This window comes from Salvelinus sp. IW2-2015, linkage group LG19 (assembly GCF_002910315.2).
Source record: "Salvelinus sp. IW2-2015 linkage group LG19, ASM291031v2, whole genome shotgun sequence".
In the NCBI taxonomy this organism is placed as follows: Eukaryota; Metazoa; Chordata; class Actinopteri; order Salmoniformes; family Salmonidae; genus Salvelinus; species Salvelinus sp. IW2-2015.
The window spans coordinates 27,298,248-27,320,608 of NC_036859.1; the positions used below are offsets into that span (position 1 = coordinate 27,298,248).

A 22,361-nucleotide genomic window follows, 5' to 3' on the forward strand; every position below is an offset into this window, starting at 1 on the left:
AGTAAAAAACACCCTAAATATGTTTAGAACTACAAATGAACTTCTGTCGATTCTTGTTTGTTTTTTTTATGTCACAATTCCAACCCTCCTTTATCTGGACTTGGGACCGGCAAAAGTAACCCAAAAGAGACACTCTGGTGGAGTTACTTTGTTTTTTTTGTTTTTTAGTTTAGGTTTCTTAATTTGGTTTGGTTTTTAACCTTATGGTCCACTTAGGAGCCTACAACAAGTCACAGTAAAACATGAACATTTTTAACCATAACATGTTTTAATTTTTTTTTGTATACAATCTAAATGGACCAAAAAGAGACAATAGAAAAAACTGTCAATGGCAATGTGAGAAAATTATGGTCACTAGTCTGGCCATAATTCAGGTGAATTGTATTTTTTTCCCAGACCCCCCTCCACACACACACACAGGCTGTGCTGGCTCACAGATAAGTGGGTCATTGTCATTTTGGTCAAGGCTCTCTATGGCAGGTTCAGCAACTGAGGGAGCTGACTTAAATGAGTAAGCAGCTGATGTGCCAAAAAGCTGCAAAACATTATCAGGCAGCTGGTGCTCATAGCAAGCCTCACCAGACAGCTTCAGTCCATATCGAATGTACAGGATGGAGTTAAGGGTCTGCAAGGACATCCGATTTCTAAGTTTGTTTTTTACCACACTCTGGCTGAATACTCTCTCGACTTCAGCATTCGAGTGTGGCAAGGACAACATAGACACAGCAGCCATGGCAAGTTCTTGAAACGGGTTGATATCAGCTGCATCCCTGAAYTTCCAAATCTCACTCCAGAAGCCCAGTGTGTTTTTGTCTCATTCCATTTACTAAGATGGATGGCACGCCATTGCTGGACAATCTTGTCTCTCTGCAGGGGCGTAGCCAAGGAGCTTGGCTATTTTTTCTATTTCTCCAGGGCTCTTATTGTGCTTTAGAGTTTCCTCCACATTGAAAACTGACATGTACTGCAATGCTTCGATGTTGTCCGGCAGTCTCACCCTCATCTCATTAAGATGGTGAAGGCTACACACCGCTTTCGGACATTGTTTTCATCCTCAGGCGCCAGGTGGAGCTCAGCTGCCTTTGACTCAAAAAGGTAACCAAGGTACGGTTTGGGACTGATGTATCCATCTATTGGCCCTTTGAGTACATCAACATTTGCCAGTATATTCAGCAACCTGCTGCTCACAGACTTGATCAGGCTAACCAAACTGTCAAGTAGCTAAGAGGATCTACTTGCTCTCCCTCAAAAGCCTTGATGGCCAACTGTACCTCACCCAGCACTGACTTAAAAAAAAAGTCAGATACAATATGTTTTGAGGATCACTGTACATGGAGTATAAAACCTCAGCCATGTAGCAGTGTTCACTGGACTTGGTGACTGTGAAATGCAGCCTAAGCTCCTCCCACTGGTCCAAAACGTGTGAAACCGCAGGTTCAATGGAGAGCCAACGTGTGGCACATACCTTGGTTATCTGTAAAGGTTTCTCCCCACAGTTGATGGTCTCATATATGGCCTTGTAGGCCAGTTATAAGTCTCTCATACCAAGTACTCCACACTACGGGGATGGTGTCATTGGAAGCATGACTTACAGCAAGCTGCAGAGAGTGGCACACACAGCGAATAAGAACCAGATATTTGAGGCCATACTCCTCCTTCAGCACTTTATGGACCCCATTGTTAATCCCCGTCATAAGAGGCATTGTCAGTCCCTATCCCCAGGAGTTTCTCTTTTTAAGACAACACTTCTCGAGGAAAGCCACAAAAGCACGGGCTATAGATTTGGCATCTCCTCCCTCCAACTCAACAAACCCCAGAAATATTGATACAATTGTCTGCTTGGTGTCACTAAAGTACCTTATCACAAACCCCAGGTACTTAGAAACACTTAAATCCGTGGACTCATTGAGGAAGAAGCTGAAACGCTGGTCACCCACATCTGCGACCAACTTTTTCAGAAAGTATGGTGCTCGAACTCTCACAAACACCATTAATCATTTCTGTGCACTTTGTCCTGTGCATTTTGAAGTGGGTAGCAGCAGTGGAGTCTGAGAAAGCAGCTCTACATGCTTCTCCAATGTGATCACATGCCAGCATGGAACAGTGTTCAGCGATAGCTAATGCCATGGTGGCCTCAGCCTTTTTTGCAGTCAATTTTTTTAACCATAAACGGCAGCTTGTTTTTGGTTGAACTGTTATAAGGCTTTGCATTTTGAGTATGATTTTGAGTTGTCATGTGTTTTTTTACATCACTGAGTTTGGCGTAGAAATCATCCTTACAATACAGGCAGTATGCCCGTGTATCATCTCCAATAAACGGCTTCAACCAGCCTTTGAATTCAGGGTTTGATTCCCACTCCTTTCTGTATTTTTGAGTGTACAGTTTAGACTGAGACATGAGCTAGCCAGCTAGATGTTTAGCTTATGTCACAGAGAGGCACACACAGTGGACAAGATGAGTAACTGACTGAGGCTGTGTGAGTCAAATGCAGTGATTTATTTTTGTACAGTGATTTATTTTAGATAAAGAACATTTTACATTTACATCCCGTCCTGAATGTAAGCCAGGGTGGGATCAGCCAGCGGCGGCTTCCCGCATGCGCGATTCATTTGCACTCTGGACGCGGAGGGGTGAACATCTCCTGCTCTGACTTCAGCTGGGAGGGACTGATGCGTCAGGACTGGGCCGCCTGTGAGTGCTTTGGGACGGGGGTGGGTTTCACGGCAGCACCCGCTGCTCGTTGAGAAGAGTAAGAACGATACGTGCTTTCACGTCAGTCTCCAATAACACCAGAAAAAGTCACAAAAAAAAAAATAATGTGTCGCTAGAGGGTTCTAAGTTATTGGAGCTAAGTTGGCAACACTGTGTGAAGGTAGCCACAATAGAGGGATTTGTGGTTCACTTTCAAAATAAATGTCCTGCATCGAAACTGATGCAAACGGATACAAATAGTGGAATCATGCCGTATTTGGACGTGTTGTGTTCGGGATAAACCTCAATGTTATGTATATTACTTTGGAAATAATAGACAACGAAGGAAAACAATAAAGCATACATTTACCGCTATATATATCACCCCCTTTCTCATTTTGGTTGCTGGAGACGCGACCCAGTCGTTCGTTCGATATTTATGTTCCGTTGCCATGCTCAGTGGCAAGGTTCTTATCCCTTGCTTGCTTGCTAGCTAGCCAACTTGGCCAGGTGACAAGAGAATTTTGTTCTTCAGGTTCATAACCCAATTTAGATATATTATTCAGTCTGCAAACCAGAATTTGTAAGATCCTGGTCGAATGAAACAGACGGAGGCCCAGCTAAATAGTCAAAAAGGTTTATTCACGGAACGTTCTAAAGTCAGGAATACAAAACAATTCATATTATACTGACTTCTCACGCCCACACATTCACACAACCATACACACACACACACACACACATGCATACAAACAGACGCACACACATGTCCTGCTACCCAGCCGCCAGAGATTAGTGACCTTGTCCTTGAGACATACTTCCTGTTCTCTTCCAAATCTGTAGTCAGGTCGGCACCAAGCTCAGACAGTCTGTGTTTATAATACCATAAAGACATATTGTCTTTACCCTAATCCTGACTAGGACTACACATTTATTGATTATGATGTTATACATTCTAATCACTTCCATACAATTATATGTTTCAGGGCGGAATATTCTAATCATTCAATTAACCGATAATTCTCACCTAACACCAGGTCACCCTTAAAAATGAGCCTCTGGTTCTCAATGGGCTTTTCCTGGTTAAATAAATAAAGGTTCTATATATTTTTTTTAATGCTAATATTACAGCTTCACAGTCATGATCTGACTGCAGCCAGAACAGAAACGTTTATTGCGTTGCGTTTGATTAAGCTGTTTATCCCGCTTATCAAAGTTACCAAAAAAAACAATACTAAGCACACATTTACCGGTAAAACAAATATTATTTATATAAGCAAACTCATACTTTCATCTTTGATTGCTAGAGATGCGACCCAGTAGGTCCTTCGATGTTTATGGATGCGACCCAATCGTTTATGTTCTGTTGCCATGCTCACTGCCAACATTCTTATCCCTTGCTAGCTAGTCAGCAATCTACTGCTAACAATCACAACCTCTGCAGCCAGAATRACAGCAAAGCAGCTGTTTTCTTTTGACATTCATTTGCATACAGTGCCTAGCAAAAGTATTCATCCCCCTTGGCGTTTTTCCTATTTTGTTGCATTACAAACTGTAATTGAAATAGATTTTTATTTGGATTTCATGTAATGGACATACACAAAGTAGTCAATTGGTGAAATGAAAAAAAATTCAAAAAAGAAAATAGGAAAAATGCCAAGGGGGTGAATACTTTTGCAAGCCACTGTATATCCATAACAATGAGCTGATAATGCCTGATTTTTGTCTGGCAAACCTAGAAAAATCTGCATTCCCGTCAGGACACTCAACACTGTTCATTATGAGGAGATCACATTGCATATCAAACACTAGGCTAGAAGCTAGCTAAATAGTTTGTAGCTAGCAAACCTGCCAATATGACAACCGAATTCAAAAATACCAGTTGCTGAAAACAGTTGCTCACAAACTAGAAACGTGGGAGGATTTGACAGTATAGCGCCACTTGTGTCATGACTGCAACATAGGGACCAGAGAAATGTATGTTTGTCACTCACCACGTTAGGTCATCAGATGCTCCAACAACAACAAAAAATCCTCCTTGGAGCTGCTTTTACAATGAATCCCATTTCAGTTTGTGGTTGTTGGTTTAACTTTCTGTAACTTTGTAGCAAGTAAGGTCTGCATGTGTAGGTGCAAATTGCGTCATGATTGCAAGGTGTCCCAATATCTTTTCCAACTCTCCCGTTATCTGTTTTTAATGTCTGTTCTAGAATGCCCTTCTAGCCAATCAGAAACGAGTATTCAACAATGCTGTGTTATAATTAAGCAAAAGGCCCAAGGAAGTGTGGTGTATATGGTCAATTGAATATGCATGACACATCGCAGAGTGACTGGACACAGACCTTAACCGCCTTATTGCTATTATAAACTGGTTACCAATGTACCAATTGTCATACCCGTGGTATAAGTTCTGAAATACAACAGCTTTCAGCCAATCAGCATTCAGGGCTTGAACCAACCAGTTTATCATGTTATATGAATTCAACAAAAAACAATAATTTGTTAATTTGACAAAAAATGACAAATAAGTTGAAATCGCACTGTGGATGTATTAGACTTCATAATTGCATACTTATATTTCACAGTACAATATGTAGACACCCCTTCAAATTAGTAGATTTGGCTATTTCAGCCACACCAGTTGCTGACAGGTGTATAAAAAGTGAGGACACAGCCATGCAATCTCCAAAGACAAACATTGGCAGTAGAATGGCCTTACTGAAGGGCTCAGTGACTTTCAATGTGGCACCGTCATAGGAGACCACCTTTCCAACAAGTCAGTTCATCAAATTTGTGGCCTGCTAGAACTTCCCCGGTCAACTGTAACTGCTGTTATTGTGAAGTAGAAACATCTAGGAGCAATAATGGCTCAGCCGTTAAGTGGTAGGCCACACAAACTCACAGAACAGGACCGTTGAAAAGCGTAGCACATAAAAATCTTCTGTCCTCGGTTGCAGCTCTCACTACCAAGTTCCAAACTACCTCAAGAAGCAACGTCAGCACAAGAACTGTTCGTACAGAGCTTCATGAAATGGGTTTCCATGGCCGCACTCAAGCCTAAAGTCACCATGCACAATTCCAAGTGTCAGCTGGAGTGGTGTAAACTTTGCCGCCATTGGACTCTGGAGCAGTGGAAACGTGTTCTCTGGAGCTATAATGGTCAAATTTGTGTATACACTTCACATTTGTGTTCTGATGGTGTCACTGAGTAGGCTGATACCCGTTTCATGGACCCAAGATCCATAGGTAAAGCTGTACATTGCAATATGAAGGTTCAATAGGCTGAATAGTGAGGGGATTTTACAGTCAAAGTCCTGCAATAATAGCTACAATGCTAATATTTGTGTAAACTCTTCACAGTTGTGAACATTTCATGAACCCAAGATTCTTAGGCAAGGTTCTATAATTCATACAGTAGTCCCCCAATTCAATTCTGAAGTCTAACACAGCCAAAATGTTATTTTAAACAGATTTTTTTTTTTTTAATAGTCTTTTGTTGAATTTATATAACAACATTCCAAACCTGTAAAGCATTATCTAGTCCAAATATGGCATGATTCCAATATTTGTATCTGTTTGCGTCAGTTTCATGGGGTACTTTTATTTTGAAGATGAACGCAAATTCCACTATTGTGGCTCATAGTTATTGTGACATCGATCAACCAATGATGTGTTAGATTCCACCCACAGACATTTGATTGATGTTATCATATTGGAGGAAGAAATAAATAAATGAATGAATTAAGATAAAAATATTAAAATTAATTAAAGTTAGAATAATTAGATAATACAGATATGTAGAGAAAATGTATTCCTTTTAGTCAGTATTTTGTATTTCCTTGCTCATTTAATTGTGTGGATTTATTTATTCATTTATTTATGTTTCTGTGTGCATTTATTTATTTATAATTGTGGCAGGTTTAGTTCTCCATACACACACAGAGGCGGCTTGCCTTATATGTGAACCCCACGCTGCATTCCCCCAGGAAAACACTGTTGAGTTTGAATAGTACAACGTTCAATTTCGACATTTGGTAGTCCATCAGCAGTTCTCTCAAGTCCAGTTTGGGTCCATTTAAAAAGAGCTTTGTTGCAAGGTATCGTCTCTATAATTTCACTAGCGGCCCGAGATCTTTCATACATAAACAGCAGTGTATTATATAAAAGATGAACAGAAAGGGAGAGACAACTTGTAAAAGTTGGACACTGTTCCTTTAAGAGCAGACGTGTCAGTAGATAGGGAGGGTCTTTGTAAGGTCAGCTTGCTGAAGTGAAACCAAACTGGAAACATGAACGTTATGAACAGGAACAAGATTTAGACTTATTCACAAAGCTACATCTACTCTCCAGTCAATGTTGACCTTTTTTCTAATCATAAGAAGAGAAAGAACAAGTCAACACATGCTGAGGTGAGTAGAAAGAAAGAAGATATGTGATAATTGTTTGATATGCCCCATGATGACTGGTATAACTACCAGTCAAAGGTTTGGACACACCTACTCATTCAAGGGTTTTTCTTTATTTGTACTATTTTCTACATTGTAGAATAATAGTGAAGACATCAAAACTATGAAAAAACACATATGGAATCATGTAGTAACCAAAAAAGTTAACTTTTGACTGGTACTGTATGAAACAGTGTTATTATATTGTTCACACTGAGAAACAATTCAATGATAAAAAATACAATTAAAGAATGACTGATTTCAGAGGGGCCATGACAGATTTTGTTTTCTTTGGTCTGTTCTCAGCTATGGCTTCTTCTGAAGAGCAGCTCCAGTGTTCTATCTGTCTAGATGTGTTCGCTGAGCCAGTCACCACTCCCTGTGGACACAACTTCTGCAAGGCCTGTATCGGAGGATACTGGGATAGCACTGACGTGTGCAAGTGTCCCACATGTAAAAATACATTTTATAAGAGACCAGATCTCTTTTTCAATACTTTAATTTCTGTGAAGGCTGCTCAATTCAAGAAGTTAGCTCCAGTTCATGTCACACCCATCACCCCAGGACAAGCCCAAACCACAACCCTCGACAAATCTGGAGAAGTACCATGTGACATCTGCACTGAGACAAAGCACATGGCCCTGAAGTCCTGTTTGGTGTGTCTGACCTCTTATTGTGAGACTCACCTGGAGCATCATCGGATAGTGGCGTCTTTAAAGAAGCACAAGCTGATTGACCCTGTGGAGAACCTGGAAGACCGGGTGTGTAAGAAGCATGAGAGACCCCTGGTGCTGTTCTGTAAGAGAGAACAAGCATGTGTGTGTCAGTTCTGCACTGAGACAGACCACAAGACTCATAAGACTGTCCCCATAGAGGAAGAGTATGGAGAGAGGAAGGCTCAGATGGGGAAAAGTAAGGGTACATTTCAGAAGATGATCCAGGAGAGACTGAAGAAGGTTAAGGAGATCGAACAGGCAGTAGAGCTCAGCAAGAGAGATGCAGAGAGAGAGATAGCAGACAGTTTGCAGGTCTTCACTGCTCTGGTTCGTTCCATTGAGAGAAACCAGGCTGAGCTCATTGAGGTGGTTGAGGAGAAGCAGAAAGCAGCAGAGAGACAGGCTGAAAGGCTCATTGAAGAGCTGGAGCAGGAAATCACTGAACTAAAGAGGAGAAGCACTGAGCTGGAGCAGCTCTCAGATATTAAGGACCACCTTCACCTCCTTCAGAGCTCCACATCCCTCTATACCACCCTTCCACCTACCAAGAACTGGTCTGAGATCAGTGTTCACAGCGACCTGTGTGTTGGGACTGTGAGAAGAGCTGTGTCTCAACTGGAGGAGACACTCAATAAAGAGATGGAGATGTTTCCTCGAATCAAGCTGAAGAGGATGCAGCAGTGTGCAGTGGATGTGACGCTGGACCCTGACACAGCATTTCCTTATCTTATCCTGTCTGGGGACCAGAAAGAAGTGAGATATGGAGCCATAAAACAGGAACTCCCTGACAACCCAGAGAGGTTTGATTGTCATCCCCGTGTGTTAGGAATGGAGGGGTTCTCTTCAGGGAAATTCTACTATGAGGTACAGGTGAAGGAGAAGACTTGGTGGGCTTTAGGAGTGGCTAGAGAGTCCATCAACAGGAAGGGGATGAATGTACTGAGTCCTGAATTTGGAGCCTGGACTATAGAGCTGAGGAATAGGAATGAGTATGGAGCTCGCACTGAGCTTGTAGTTCCCCTCACCATGAGAGAGAAGCCCCAGAAAGTGGGTGTGTTTGTAGATTATAAGAAGGGTCAGGTCTCCTTTTACGATGTGGAGGCCAGGTCTCATATCTACTCTTTCACTGGCTGCACCTTCACTGAGAGACTCTACCCACTGTTGTCTTCACCTGATCCTTCTGGTGATAACTCCGCTCCACTTATCTTCTCTCCCATCATGTCTGACTGAGTTTAGTCAATAGGAAATTCAGTCACAGGAAAGCACAGCGATGTGCCTTAATGAATGTGTTTATAGTTTTTGTTATCTATGATCCGATTGTATAATTAAGCAGTAAGGCCCGAGGTGTGGTTTATTGGGCAATATTTTTTATTTACAATGATGACCTGTCAAACACATCATTAAACAACACATACTATACATACTGTAACTATATACACATCAATAACACAATACATGAAGAGCAAACACAAAAGGCAAAACACAATGAAACAAACACATTCTTTAGTAGAAAAATACTGATACAGCCTTTAGCAGTGGTATATTGGCCATATACCAAAATGGAAAGTGGATACCTAGTCAGTTGAACAACTGAATGAATTCAACTGAAATGTGTCCACATGTAACCCAACACCTCTGAATCAGTCCATGTCATCAGCGCTCAGGGAGCAGTTATTGTGGGGGTTAACTGCCTTGTTCAAGGGCAGAATGGCAGATTTTTTCACCTTGCCCGGCTCAAGGTGACTTATTGCTATTATAAACTGGTTACCAACATGAATATAACAGTAAACAAGTATTTTTGCAATATGCCTGTGGTATATTGTCTGATATACACATGGCTGGAATGCTGTTTCTGCCAATCAGCATCCAGGACCCAAACTACCCAGTTTATGATGAATGCTTCTCCGATGTCTTAACTGTAAATTGCTATGAAATTTTTTTTTTTTAATTTGTCTCTAGTCCATGTGCCATTATTTTCTTCCTGTACAAAATACTAATTTTGCCCCTCATTCCTCCTCTCATTGTATAAAGAGTTAGGGCCAGCTCGCTCTATAGGGCCTGTCATGCCAAAATGTCCCCCGGCCCAAAAAATGTTTACTCTGCGTTACAATGGGATTCTATAAACTATTAGCTATATCAACGGTGTGATGGCCTAATGATAAAAATGTTGGATATCATTAGAGCCTAAAGGATGTTCTTTTCATCATCGCTATGCAAACATGGCTGATTTCCGTGACAATTTCGCTGTTTAAAACAAGTTTATTTTAGCTAATAGAATGAAAACATTACTTCAAACTACTTTTGGGTACCTTCTTGTTAACATTACATGAAATCCAAGGCTTAAACGTTGCTACGGTTTGGAAATGTCAAATAAAACATGTCATCTGCTTGACACATTAAAGTTACCTTACAGATCATGAAGTCAGATCATTTCCACTCCATTCATATGCAAATCCATTTGATTCATACACTGGCTTGTCTGGCTGTCATGTTTTGTTTTAACTTGCCCTTCCCTTATCTATACTGAAATAACATAATTTCAGTAGTCCTCTATTTTGATTTAAAAAAATCTAACTCGCATAGCTCATTAGTACACCCTTGGGGTTGAAATATATATATGTATCTATTGTAGGTCCTAGGATACAACAATGAACACCTTGTTAAACAGCTGTGAAAACCAACTTGGCAATATTTAAGATTGTAATACATAAACTTTTATATTTTTTGGTACAATTGTGTTCATTTATTTGCAGATTTGTTTTGTACGCTCACATGGTAATCAGACTAAAATACTGAAATACTAAAATTCTGGTGTGTGATATTGAGGAGGTGGTTGCTGTGTAGGTGGGAATGTTCTGCCTGTCACCACTTGTTCTCAACAGGCAGCCAGTCTCGGAAGGGGGACTTGACTGCAAAGTCCAGGCACTGCTGCTCAGTGTTTGCAGTGCTAGTGTTTTTAGTTGATCTGTGCATCTCACATATGATGTGCCCAGTATGATAGTTTTCTTGCTCTTTCTTAGCAAATAATGACAACTTGACAATAACAGTAGCTGATGTAATGAAAAGTTGGAGGGTGGTTGGTAATGGAGAACATCAGGTGGATCCATGTCTGGGTGTTGGGCAGAACCCCTAGGTCCTGGAGAACAGGAGCATAATAAAGGGAACAGGGTAGGAGACAAAGACGTAAAGTTACACTTTACTGTGAGAACATTTGATGGATTAGTGGGAGATATGTACTTTAACACTTTTGGAAGGTATAGCCTACCTCAAGCTGGTCCCCCTCTGTCTCAGAGAATCAGACTGATCCGAATACCCAGGATACCTCCTGGGGGGCTCGGACAGTCGATGGTACTAAAGTCATTTGGAGAGAAATTGAAGAGGTACATTTTTATAAGCTCAGCATAACTACCCTTTCTTGCATGTCACCCAAACTTAACATACTTTGTCAATTGGACTTCACCGAAGTGTAGGGCGTCAGTGCTTTCAGTGGTCGACCGTCCAACTGGAGAAGATGTCTTCCACCGAGGTGAAGTTGTCTTCCACCGAGGTGAAGTTGTCTTCCACCGAGGTGAAGTTGTCTTCCACAACCCTAAGAAGATAAAGAGAAAAATATCAGTGTTAGGGAAACTAAAACAAGCTTCAGGTTATTTTGTGTGCAAATACAAATAGTTATGAGATTTGTTATATTCACTTTAATAGATGGTGACCCCAGCTAGGAGCGAAAGAGCAGCGAGGTTTCCCAGGTCTCGCTTTCCTTCTGTCCCCAAAAACAAGTAATTTGCTCACGTCGTAGCACTTGGTCCTCTTCTTGATTCTGCTCCGGTAGCGCTCCTTCTGTTTCTCCTGCGCCTTGTCCATGTTCAGTCTAACCTTGATTAATAAGAATAAATGAAATTATATTTCATATTACAAATACATTTCTTACATAGTGGGGAGAACAAGTATTTGATACACTGCCGATTTTGCAGGTTTTCCTACTTACAAAGCATGTAGAGGTCTGTAATTTTTATCATAGGTACACTTTAACTGAGAGATACGGAATCTAAAACCAAAATCCAGAAAATCACATTGGATGATTTTTAAGTAATTAATTTGCATTTTATTGCATGACATAAGTATTTGATCACCTACCAACCATTAAGAATTCCGGCTCTCACAGACCTTTTTATTTTTTATTTTATTTATTTATTTAACCTTTATTTAACCTGGTAGGCAAATTGAGAACACGTTCTCATTTACAATTGCGACCTGGCCAAGATAAAGCAAAGCAGTTCGACACATACAACAACACATAGTTACACATGGAGTAAAACAAACATATAGTCAATGATACAGTGAAAAAAAATAAGTCTATATACAATGTGAGCAAGTGAGGTGAGAAGGGAGGTGAAGGCAAACAAATATATGTATAAATAAATAAAAATATAAAAAGGCCATGGTGGCGAAGTAAATACAACACAGCAAGTAAAATAAAAACTAAAAACACTGGAATGGTTGGTTTGCAGTGGAAGAAAGCGCAAAGTAGAGACAGAAATAATGGGGTGCAAAGGAGCAAAATAAATAAATAAATACAGTAGGTAAAGAGGTAGTTGTTTGGGCTAAATTATAGATGGGCTATGTACAGGTGCAGTAATCTATGAGCTGCTCTGACAGCTGGTGCTTAAAGCTAGTGAGGGAGATTAAGTTCCAGTTTTCAGAGATTTTTGTAGTTCGCCAGTCATTGGCAGCAGAGAACTGGAAGGAGAGGCGGCCAAAGGAAGAATTGGTTTTGGGGTGACCAGAGAGATAAACCTGCTGGAGCGCGTGCTACAGGTAGGTTTGCTATGGTGACCAGCGAGCTGAGATAAGGGGGGACTTTACCTAGCAGGGTCTTGTAGATGACCTGGAACCAGTGGGTTTGGCGACGAATGAAGCGAGGGCCAGCCAACGAGAGTGTACAGGTCGCAGTGTGGGGTAGTATATGGGGCTTTGGTGACAAAACGGATGGCACTGTGATAGACTGCATCCAATTTATGAGTAGGGTTTTTGGAGGCTATTTGTAAAATGACATCACCGAAGTCGAGGATTGGTAGAATGGTCAGTTTTACAAGGGTATGTTTGGCAGCATGAGTGGAAGGATGCTTTGTTGCGGAATAGGAAGCCAATTCTAGATTTAACTTTGGATTGGAGATGTTTGATGTGAGTCTGGAAGAGAGTGTTACAGTCTAACCAGACACCTAGGTATTTGTAGTTGTCCACATATTCTAAGTCAGAGCCGTCCAGAGTAGTGATGTTGGACAGGCGGGCAGGTGCAGGCAGCGATCGGTTGAAGAGCATGCATTTAGTTTTACTTGTATTTAAGAGCAATTGGAGGCCACGGAAGGAGAGTTGTATGCATTGAAGCTCGCCTGGAGGGTTGTTAACACGGTGTCAAAAGAAGGGCCAGAAGTATACAGAATAGTGTCGTCTGCGTAGAGGTGGATCAGAGAATCACCAGCAGCAAGAGCGACATCATTGATGTATATCAGAGAAGAGAGTCGGTCCAAGAATTGAACCCTGTGGCACCCCCATGGAGACTGCCAGAGGCCCGGACAACAGACCCTCCGAATTGACACACTGAACTCGATCAGAGAAGTAGTTGGTGAACCAGGCGAGGCAATCATTAGAGAAACCAAGGCTGTCGAGTCTGCCGATGAGGATGTGGTGATTGACAGAGTCAAAAGCCTTGGCCAGGTCAATGAATACGGCTGCACAGTATTGTTTCCTATCGATGGCGGTTTAAGATATCGTTTATGACCTTGAGCGTGGCTGAGGTGCACCCATGACCAGCTCTGAAACCAGATGCATAGCAGAAGAGTATGTGGGATTCGAAATTGTCGGTAATCTGTTTGTTGACTTGGCTTTCGAAGACCTTAGAAAGGTAGGTAGGATAGATATAGGTCTGTAGCTGTTAGGGTCAAGAGTGTCCCCCCCTTTGAAGAGGGGATAACCGCAGCTGCTTTCCAATCTTGGAATCTCAGACGACACGAAAGAGAGGTTGAAAAGGCTAGTAATAGGGTGGCAACAATTTCAGCAGATAGTTTTAGAAAGAAAGGGTCCAGATTATCTAGCCCGGCTGATTTGTAAGGGTCCAGATTTTGCAGCTCTTTTAGAACATCAGCTGACTGTATTTGGGAGAAGAGAAATGGGGAAGGCTTGGGCGAGTAGCAGAGGGGAGGCAGTGCTGTTGTCCGGGGTAGGGTAGCCAGGGAAAGCATGGCCAGCCGTAGAAAAATGCTTATTGAAATTCTCAATTATATGTGATTTGTCGGTGGTGACAGTGTTTCCTATCTTCAGAGCAGTTGGAAGCTGGGAGGAGGTGTTCTTATTCTCCATGGACTTTACAGTGGCCCAGAACTTTTTTGAATTTGTGTTGCAGGAAGCAAAATTTCTGCTTGAAAAAGCTAGCCTTGGCTTTTCTAACTGCTGTGTATACTGGTTTCTAGCTTCCCTGAAAAGTTGCATATCACGGGGGCTGTTCGATGCTAATGCAGAACGCCATAGGATGTTTTTCTGTTGGTTAAGGGCAGTCAGGTCAGGAGAGAACCAAGGGCTATATCTGTCCTGGTTCTAAATTTCTTGAATGGGGCATGCTTATTCAAGATGGTGAGGAAGCATTTTAAAAAAAATGTCCAGGCATCCTCTACTGACGGGATGAGATCAATATCCTTCCAGGATACCTCGGCCAGGTCAATTAGAAAGCCTGCTCGCTGAATGTTTTCAGGGAGCGTTTGACAGTGATGAGTGGAGGTCGTTTGACCGCTGACCCATTACGGATGCAGGCAATGAGGCAGTGATCGCTGAGATCTTGGTGAAAAACAGCAGGAGTGTATTTGGAGGGGCAAGTTTGTTAGGATGATATCTATGAGGGTACCCGTGTTTACGGAATTGGGGTGGTACCTGGTAGGTTCATTGAAATTTGTGTGAGATTGAGGGCATCAAGCTTAGATTGTAGGGTGGCTGGGGTGTTAAGCATGTTAAAATTTAGGTCGCCTACAGCACGAGCTCTGAAGATAGATGGGGGGCAATCAGTTTCACATATAGTGTCCAGAGCACAGCTGGGGGCAGAGGGTGGTCTATAGCAGGCGGCAACGGTGAGAGACTTGTTTTTAGAGAGGTGGATTTTTAAAAGTAGAAGTTCAAATTGTTTGGGAACAGACCTGGATAGTAAAACAGAACTCTGCAGGCAATCTTTGCAATAGATTGCAACACCGCCCCCTTTGGCGTTCTATCTTGTCTGAAAATCTTGTAGTTGGGGATGAAAATGTCAGAATTTTTGGTGTCGGTTTCTAAGCCAGGATTCAGACACGGCTAAAACATCCGGGTTGCGCAAGTGTGCTAAAGCAGTGAAAAAAACAAACTTAGGGAGGAGGCTCTAATGTTAACATGCATGAAGCCAAGGCTATTACGGTTACAGAAGTCATCAAAAGAGAGCGCCTGGGGAATAGGAGTGGAGCTAGGTACTGCAGGGCCTGGATTCACCTCTACATCACCAGAGGAACAGAGGAGGAGTAGGATAAGGGTACGGCTAAAAGCTATGAGAATTGGTCGTCTAGAACTTTCTAGAGCAGAGAGTAAAAGGAAGTTTCTGGGGGCGATAAAATAGCTTAAAGGAATAATGTACAGACAAAAGTATGGTAGGAATGTGAAATACAGTGGAGGTAAACCTAGGTATTGAGTGATGAATGAGAGAGATATTGTCTCTAGAAAACATCATTGAAACCAGGTGATGTCATCGCATATGTGGGTGGTGAACTGTGAGGTTGGATATGGTATATGAGCAGGGCTAGAGGCTCTACAGTGAAATAGCCAATAAACACTAACCAGAACAGCAAATGGACAAGGCATATTTACATTAAAGGAGGCATGCTTAATCGAGTGATCAATAAGGGTCCAGTGAGTAGAGGTTGGTTGGGGTCACGGCGATCCAGACAGCTGGCCGGGTAGATGGCTATCGGTAGCGAGATAGCATAGTATGGAAGTCTATTTGTAGATACCTCGTGCGTTTCTCTGCGGTAGGTTAGTGGGTTCCGTGTGGTAGAGGGGATCAATCCAAATTGGCAAAATAGATATAGTGACCCAAGAAAAAAAAAGAAATAAATAAATAATAATAATAATTGTCCGATATACTTATTCAGATAGCAGCCGGTAAGACAGCTAACGGTTAGCGGGCCCCAGATGAGCGTTCAGTAACGTCGGGACGGAGGTGCCAGTTGATAAACTCCCTCCGGCAGATAACGTCGGCAGTCAGTCGTGAAGGCCCGGCGGGGCTCCGTATCGCAGCCAAACAACAAAAAAAAAAAAAACGGGTCCGGATAGGTGACTGTAGCCCAGGAATGGCTGATGGAACTCCTCAGCTGGCTAGCTCCGGAATGATTTGAGTTGCTCCGGGATCGACGGTAAGCCAATAGTCACACGGTTTGCAGCTAGCTAGCTGCAAATGTCCAGAGCCTGCGGCTGAAATCCGGGGAAACTGAGAGAAAAAAAAAGTCCCGGAAATGCTCCGGTCCGAGTCGCGTTGCACAAAAAGTGCCGGTAGATTATCGAGCTAAAGGAATAGCTGATGACCACAAAACGTGGGCAGCTGAGACAACCAACGCTAGCCAGCAGCCGGCGTAATTTCTGGGCAGCTACAGATTAGCTTTCTGGCTAGCTATCGGATAGCTTTCGTGCTTTAGCTTTCTGGCTAGCTCTGAATTAGCCCCTGGCTAGCTTCCACGGTGGATTTTCAGATTTGAGGTAAATAATACTTTTTTGTAATTGGTGAAGCGGGTTGCAGGAAAGCTTTTGCAGGAAAGCTTTTGTAGTTGAGTTCTGGATAATAAAAATATAAATTAAAGATATGCGAAGAAAGGGTAAATATATATATATATACAGGACACGACAATACGAAACAGAAATGACGTCTGAACTGCTTAAGCCATCTTGGAAAGATGACCTTTGTTTTTCTTTAAGAAGCCCTCCTGTTCTCCACTCCTTACCTGTATTAACTGCCACTGTTGAACTCGTTCTACCTGTATAAAAGACACCGCTCCACACACTCAATCAAACAGACTCCAACCTCTCCACAATGGCCAAGACCAGAGAGTTGTGTAGGACATCAGGGATAAAATTGTAGACCTGCACAAGGCTGGGATAGGCTACAGGACAATAGGCAAGCAGCTTGGTGAAAGGCAACAACGTTGTCGCAATTTTTAGAAAATGGAAGAAGTTCAAGATGACGGTCAATCACCTCGGTCTGGGCCTCCATGCAAGATATCACCTCGTGGGGCATCAATGATCATGAGGAAGGTGAGGGATCAGCCCAGAACTACACGGCAGGACCTGGTCAATGACCTGAAGAGAGCTGGGACCACATCTCAAGAGAAAACCATTAGTAACACACTAGCCGTAATGGATTAAAAATCCTGCAGCGCAAGCTGAAGCGTCCCCCTTGCTCAAGCCAGCGCATGTCCAGCCCGTCTGAAATTCTGCCAATGGACCATCTGGGATGATCCCAGAGGAGGAATGGGAGAGGTCATGTGTCTGATTGAGACAAAAATAGAGCTTTTTTTGGTCTAAACTCCACTCGCCGTGTTTGGAGGAAGAAGAAGGATGAGTTACAACCCAAGAACACCATCCCAACCGTGAAGCATGGAGGTGGAAACATTCATCATTGGGGATGCTTTTCTGCAAAGGGGAACAGGACGACAGCACCGTATTTGAGGGGGAGGATGGAGGGCCATGTATCGCGAGATCTTGGCCAACAACCTCCTTCCCTCAGTAAGAGCATTGAAGATGGGTCGTGGCTGGGTCTTCCAGGCATGACAACTACCCGAAATATCACAGCCAGGGCAACTAAGTCTTCCGTAAGAAGCATCTCAAGGTCCTGGAGTGGCCTATCCAGTCTCCAGACCTGAACCCAATAGAAATTCTTTGGAGGGAGCTGAAAGTCCGTATTTCCCAGCGACAGCCCCGAAACCTGAAGGATCTGGAGGTCTGTATGGAGGAGTGGGCCAAAATCCCGCTGCAGTGTGTGCAAACCTGTCAAGAACTACAGGAAACGTATGAATCTCTGTAATTGCAAAACAAAGGGTTTCTTGTACCAAATAATTGAAGTTCTGCTGTTATTCTGATGTATCAAATAACTATATGTCATGCAATAAAATGCCAAATTAATTACTTAAAAATCATACAATGTGATTTTCTGGATTTTTGTTTTAGATTCCATCTCTCACAGTTGAAGTGTACCTATGATAAAAATTACAGACCTCTACATGCTTTGCAAGTAGGAAAACCTGCAAAATCGGCAGTGTATCAAATACTTGTTCTCCCCACTGTATCTCTTGGAGGGCCAGAAAATAAGTTACCAGTGGACAATAATTTTTACCTGGTCAAAAAAAACACATCCTTCTCAGTCCGTGCCTGAAGGTGGTACTCGAAGACGGTCTGATCTGGTTCGACAACTTCCACCACATCAGGTGGGGTTTCAGTAATCTGAAAGTAGGTTATACAAAAATAACAATAGACAAACACTAAGTCAATTACAAATTTGAAAGACAGTATATGCAGTGCTTGTACATTATATACAATTGCATTGTTTACCTCAGTCAACAGCTGCGGCTCCCATCCATACTCGGCCTGGATGCTGCTGTTGTGTGCAAAGAGAATTACCTTCAGGTTGTTCTCCCACTCTTCCTGGTACCAATCAAGGGACTTGCCCATGGCAGTCTTGAGGGTCTGGTTGGTCCCTTCACCAAACCATGTACCATAGAAAAACAAACAAATTGTAAAAACAAATAAAACAAACACTGATGACAGAATATAACGTATAACATCCGTACCTTGTTCCAGCGTTCATGCCCTCGGTCACTCAAGATGACCTCAGGAGAACCGTGGGTGTTGAAGATATCCATCATTACCCTGGAGGTGGCATCGCCAGTCCCCCTCCTTGATGGGTATCATAGCTAGCAATATGTAGATGGACTATTTAGAGTGTTGGGCCAGTAACCGAAAGGTTGCTGGATCGAATCCCTGAGCTGACAAGCTAAGAATCTGTCGTTCTGCCCCTGAGCAAGGCAGTTAACCCACTGTTCCCCGGGTGCCGAAGATGTGGATGTCGATTATGGCAGCCACCCACACCTCTCTGATTCAGAGGGGTTGGGTTAAATGCAGAAGACACATTTCAGTTGAATACATTCAGTTGGACAACTGACTAAGTGTCTCCCTTTCCCTGTATGGAAAATGGTTGTTGAAAAATAGTTTTACATAGTTAAATCCATMCAGTTATCTAATAGAAGTTAACTTCTTAACGTTACCCTGAATTGTGAATTTCTCTGAATGTTGCCGCCTCTTGTCGAGATCAGTGGTGCCTTCATAGTACTTCGTCTGGTTGGAAAGATACAAGAAAATCTGTGGGATACCATTGAAGTGCAAGCTACATACAAACAGAAAGCTACAATAATAGTTACAGTAGCTAGCTAACGTTTGCTAAATAAAAATATTTTAGCTAACTTTAGCTAGGGGGGAGACACTTTTTGGCAGTGGGACATGACAGGCCCCCGACCGCTAGAGGGGCTCCCAGTTAAAAAATTTGCTTGGGGCCACTGAAAAGGCTAGAGCTGGCCACACACACACACTAATGAACCCACAGCTCCTCTCTCCCTGTCAGACGTCTGGTGTTTCCTGCCATGGTCACCTTGATCATCTCAACCCTTACCTTCCCCCCTGGGTTTGGACAGTTCATGGCTGGACAGGTCAGTAGTTCCATTTATTAAATATCTGTGTCTGTTAACAACAATGTATGATACACCTTTCAAAGTATTGGAACAGGGATGCATCTCAATTGTATAAAGCAGCCTCTTCTCCTCGTGGAGGCTACTTCATTTTCTCTGTGAAAGGACGTGTCCTGTGTTGTCTTCACCTATCCTCTTCGATCAGTGAAGGGAAGGAGATAAGGAAAGGAAGCCAATTTAAACTATTGAGATTGATACAGTATATGCCAATCCTAACAGTTGTCTCTCTTTGTCTCCTCAGCTGACACAGCATGAGTCACTGGTGGCGTTGTTGGACAACCGCACGTGGTCTCGCCAGGGTGTTGCCGAGGAGTTTGACTACATCAGCCACTCCCACGCCTGGAAACACCCCCAGGTCAATGTCTTCATCACTCTCATCTTCTTCATTGTGATGAAGGTACGTGTGTGTTCTAAATAATGAGTTTGTGTGTGGGTTTGGGAGAGGCGAGTCTGGTTTGTTTGTGATTGTCTGATTGTGTTGGTGTGAAAATTAGGATACTATGCCTCTGTGTTTATTTTCAGTTTCCTCTAGTACACTTCTCTCACTTTCTTTCTCTAGTTCTGGATGTCTGCAGTAGCTACCACCATGCCTGTACCATGTGGGGCCTTCATGCCAGTTTTCCTCATTGGTAAGTAACTTGCTGTGTGAGAGTTTGTAAAAAAATATATTAAAAAAACACCTGCATGTATACAAACAATTGATTTGTGTGATGTGCAGGTGCAGCATTTGGGCGTCTGGTAGGTGAGACCATGGCAGTCATGTTCCCTGATGGTATCCATGCCGATGGCAGTGTCTATCCCATAGTGCCTGGTGGCTATGCTGTTGTGGGTGAGTAATGGGTGTCTCTGTATCTCACTTCACCATTTGCATTAAAAAATAACACCTTTTTTTAACGTTTAGGCTCCATTACGGCTCTAAAGTGTCTGCTTATCACTGAAACCAAACGTGAGACTGGGCTTCTCTATAGGCTCCATCTTGGCTCTTTCTGTTCTCTGAAGTGATCGAAACTACAGGCTGGTGTGATAGCACAATTGAAAATAGCTTGGGTATCTTATTGAATGTGACTGACAAATTAATTCTGCTACGATAGAAGTCAGCAAGTTTTCGGGTGAAATAAACAAATCTGGTCCTCATTGATTTTCTTGTTTAGTGGGCCATGAGCAGTACATGACCTTGAACAATTCATTAAACATTTGACCTGAAATACTTGTTGGATAAATGTGACTATTAAATTCACAAATCACTAGCTTGTGCTTTCATTTGTTTTGTTGTTTAGAACAGTGAAGATAGCAAATACACTTGAAATATGCATTAAAACTTCTGAGGGATAGGCGTCCCGTCAACGGGACAGTTGTAAATCGTGCAGCGCCTTATCACAATCGCAGATTTTAGAGAAACAAATGTCGGTACATAAGTATCTTATATCGTCTGAAAGCTTAAACTCTTGTTAATATAACTGCACTGTCCAATTTACAGTAGCTATTACTGCCATGCTATTGTTTGAGGAGAGTGCCTAACAACAAAACACTTTCCACAGGGATAGGTTTCATAAATTCACATCTGAAGGTGAAATGTGTACTTACATTCTGAAATCTTACTCTGATTTATCATCCAAAGGGTCCCAGAGATAACATGAAGTGTCCTTTTGTTAGATAAAATCCTTTTTCATATCCTAAAAAGGTCCATATAGCATGCACGATCGATTTTGTATTTCCACTCGTTCAATTTGCAAAGAAAGGGGTATACCCTGAATGTTGTTTCAACCAGTCAAATCACATTTGTATGTATTCCTCAGAGATCCTAGAACGTAACCATACTTCACTATATCATTAGGGGTGTAGTATACCCGATAGGACACCAAATTTGGTCAAAGAGTGACGCCTTCATGGCACGCCGATGACATGGGCGGTTTTCACTTGATCGAATGTAACTGTCAAATACAGTGGGGCAAAAAAGTATTTAGTCAGCCACCAATTGTGCAAGTTCTCCCACTTAAAAAGATGAGAGAGGCCTGTAATTTTCATCATAGGTACACTTCAAGTATGGACAGACAAAATGAGAAAAAAAAATCCAGAAATCACATTGTAGGATTTTTAAATTTGAATTTATTGAAAATTATGGTGGAGAAATTAAAGTATTGCTGGTCAATAACATAATAAGTTTATCTTCAATAGCTATTGGTTTATGAATACCTTGTGTTGGTCATATGGACAGAGGTCAAATGTTTTCTGTAAGTCTCCAATGATGGTTTTCACCATCACGTGTTGCTGGTATTATTTGGCCCATTCTCTGCACATGCAAGATCTCTCTCTAGAGCGGCAGGGCTGATAGTGTTTTGGGGCTGTTGCTGGGGCAACACGGATTTTTCATACTCCTGCCAAGAGATTTTCTAGTGGGGTTTGAGATCTGGATGAACTGGGCTACGGCTAGCTCCAGGACTTGAATGCTTCTTTAACGAAGCACTCCTTCATCTGCCGGGCGGTGTGTTGTTGGGATCAATTGTCATGTTGAAATGAACCAGCCTACATTTAATCTTGAAATGCCCTTGGCTTTGGATCGGAAGGAGGTTTTGCACTCAATATCTCAGATATCAGTGCGCCCCCATTCAATTCTTTCCTTATACACGGATCAGCTCGTCCTGGTCCTTTGAGAAAAACAGCCCCAAAGCAGTTACTTGTTGTCCACGGCGCCAGGTGGCACTTCACACTAAGGTTT

At 42.3% G+C, this 22,361-nt stretch overlaps 2 protein-coding genes across 2 annotated transcripts in view; both read left to right on the forward strand.

Moving 5' to 3' along the window:
• LOC111979146 (chloride channel protein 2-like) overlaps nt 1-22,361 on the forward strand; it is a 107,106-nt gene that overhangs the window by 57,891 nt on the left and 26,854 nt on the right. The window contains exons 12-15 of the mRNA XM_070448941.1: nt 19,522-19,606; nt 19,887-20,042; nt 20,205-20,274; nt 20,364-20,474. Coding sequence (XP_070305042.1) covers nt 19,522-19,606; nt 19,887-20,042; nt 20,205-20,274; nt 20,364-20,474 — 422 coding nt within the window. The remainder of the gene's footprint in view (nt 1-19,521; nt 19,607-19,886; nt 20,043-20,204; nt 20,275-20,363; nt 20,475-22,361) is intronic.
• On the forward strand, nt 6,821-10,258 carry LOC111979144 (E3 ubiquitin-protein ligase TRIM39-like). Its single transcript, XM_024009474.3, has 2 exons — nt 6,821-7,101; nt 7,444-10,258. The coding sequence occupies exon 2, from the start codon at nt 7,446-7,448 to the stop codon at nt 9,081-9,083; it is 1,638 nt and encodes a 545-aa protein (XP_023865242.1). The 5' UTR covers nt 6,821-7,101; nt 7,444-7,445; the 3' UTR covers nt 9,084-10,258.

Coding starts and splice junctions, on each gene's coding strand:
- LOC111979144 (XM_024009474.3), top strand. CDS start 7,446: ATGGCTTCTTCTGAAGAGCAGCTCCAGTGTTCTATCTGTCTAGATGTG.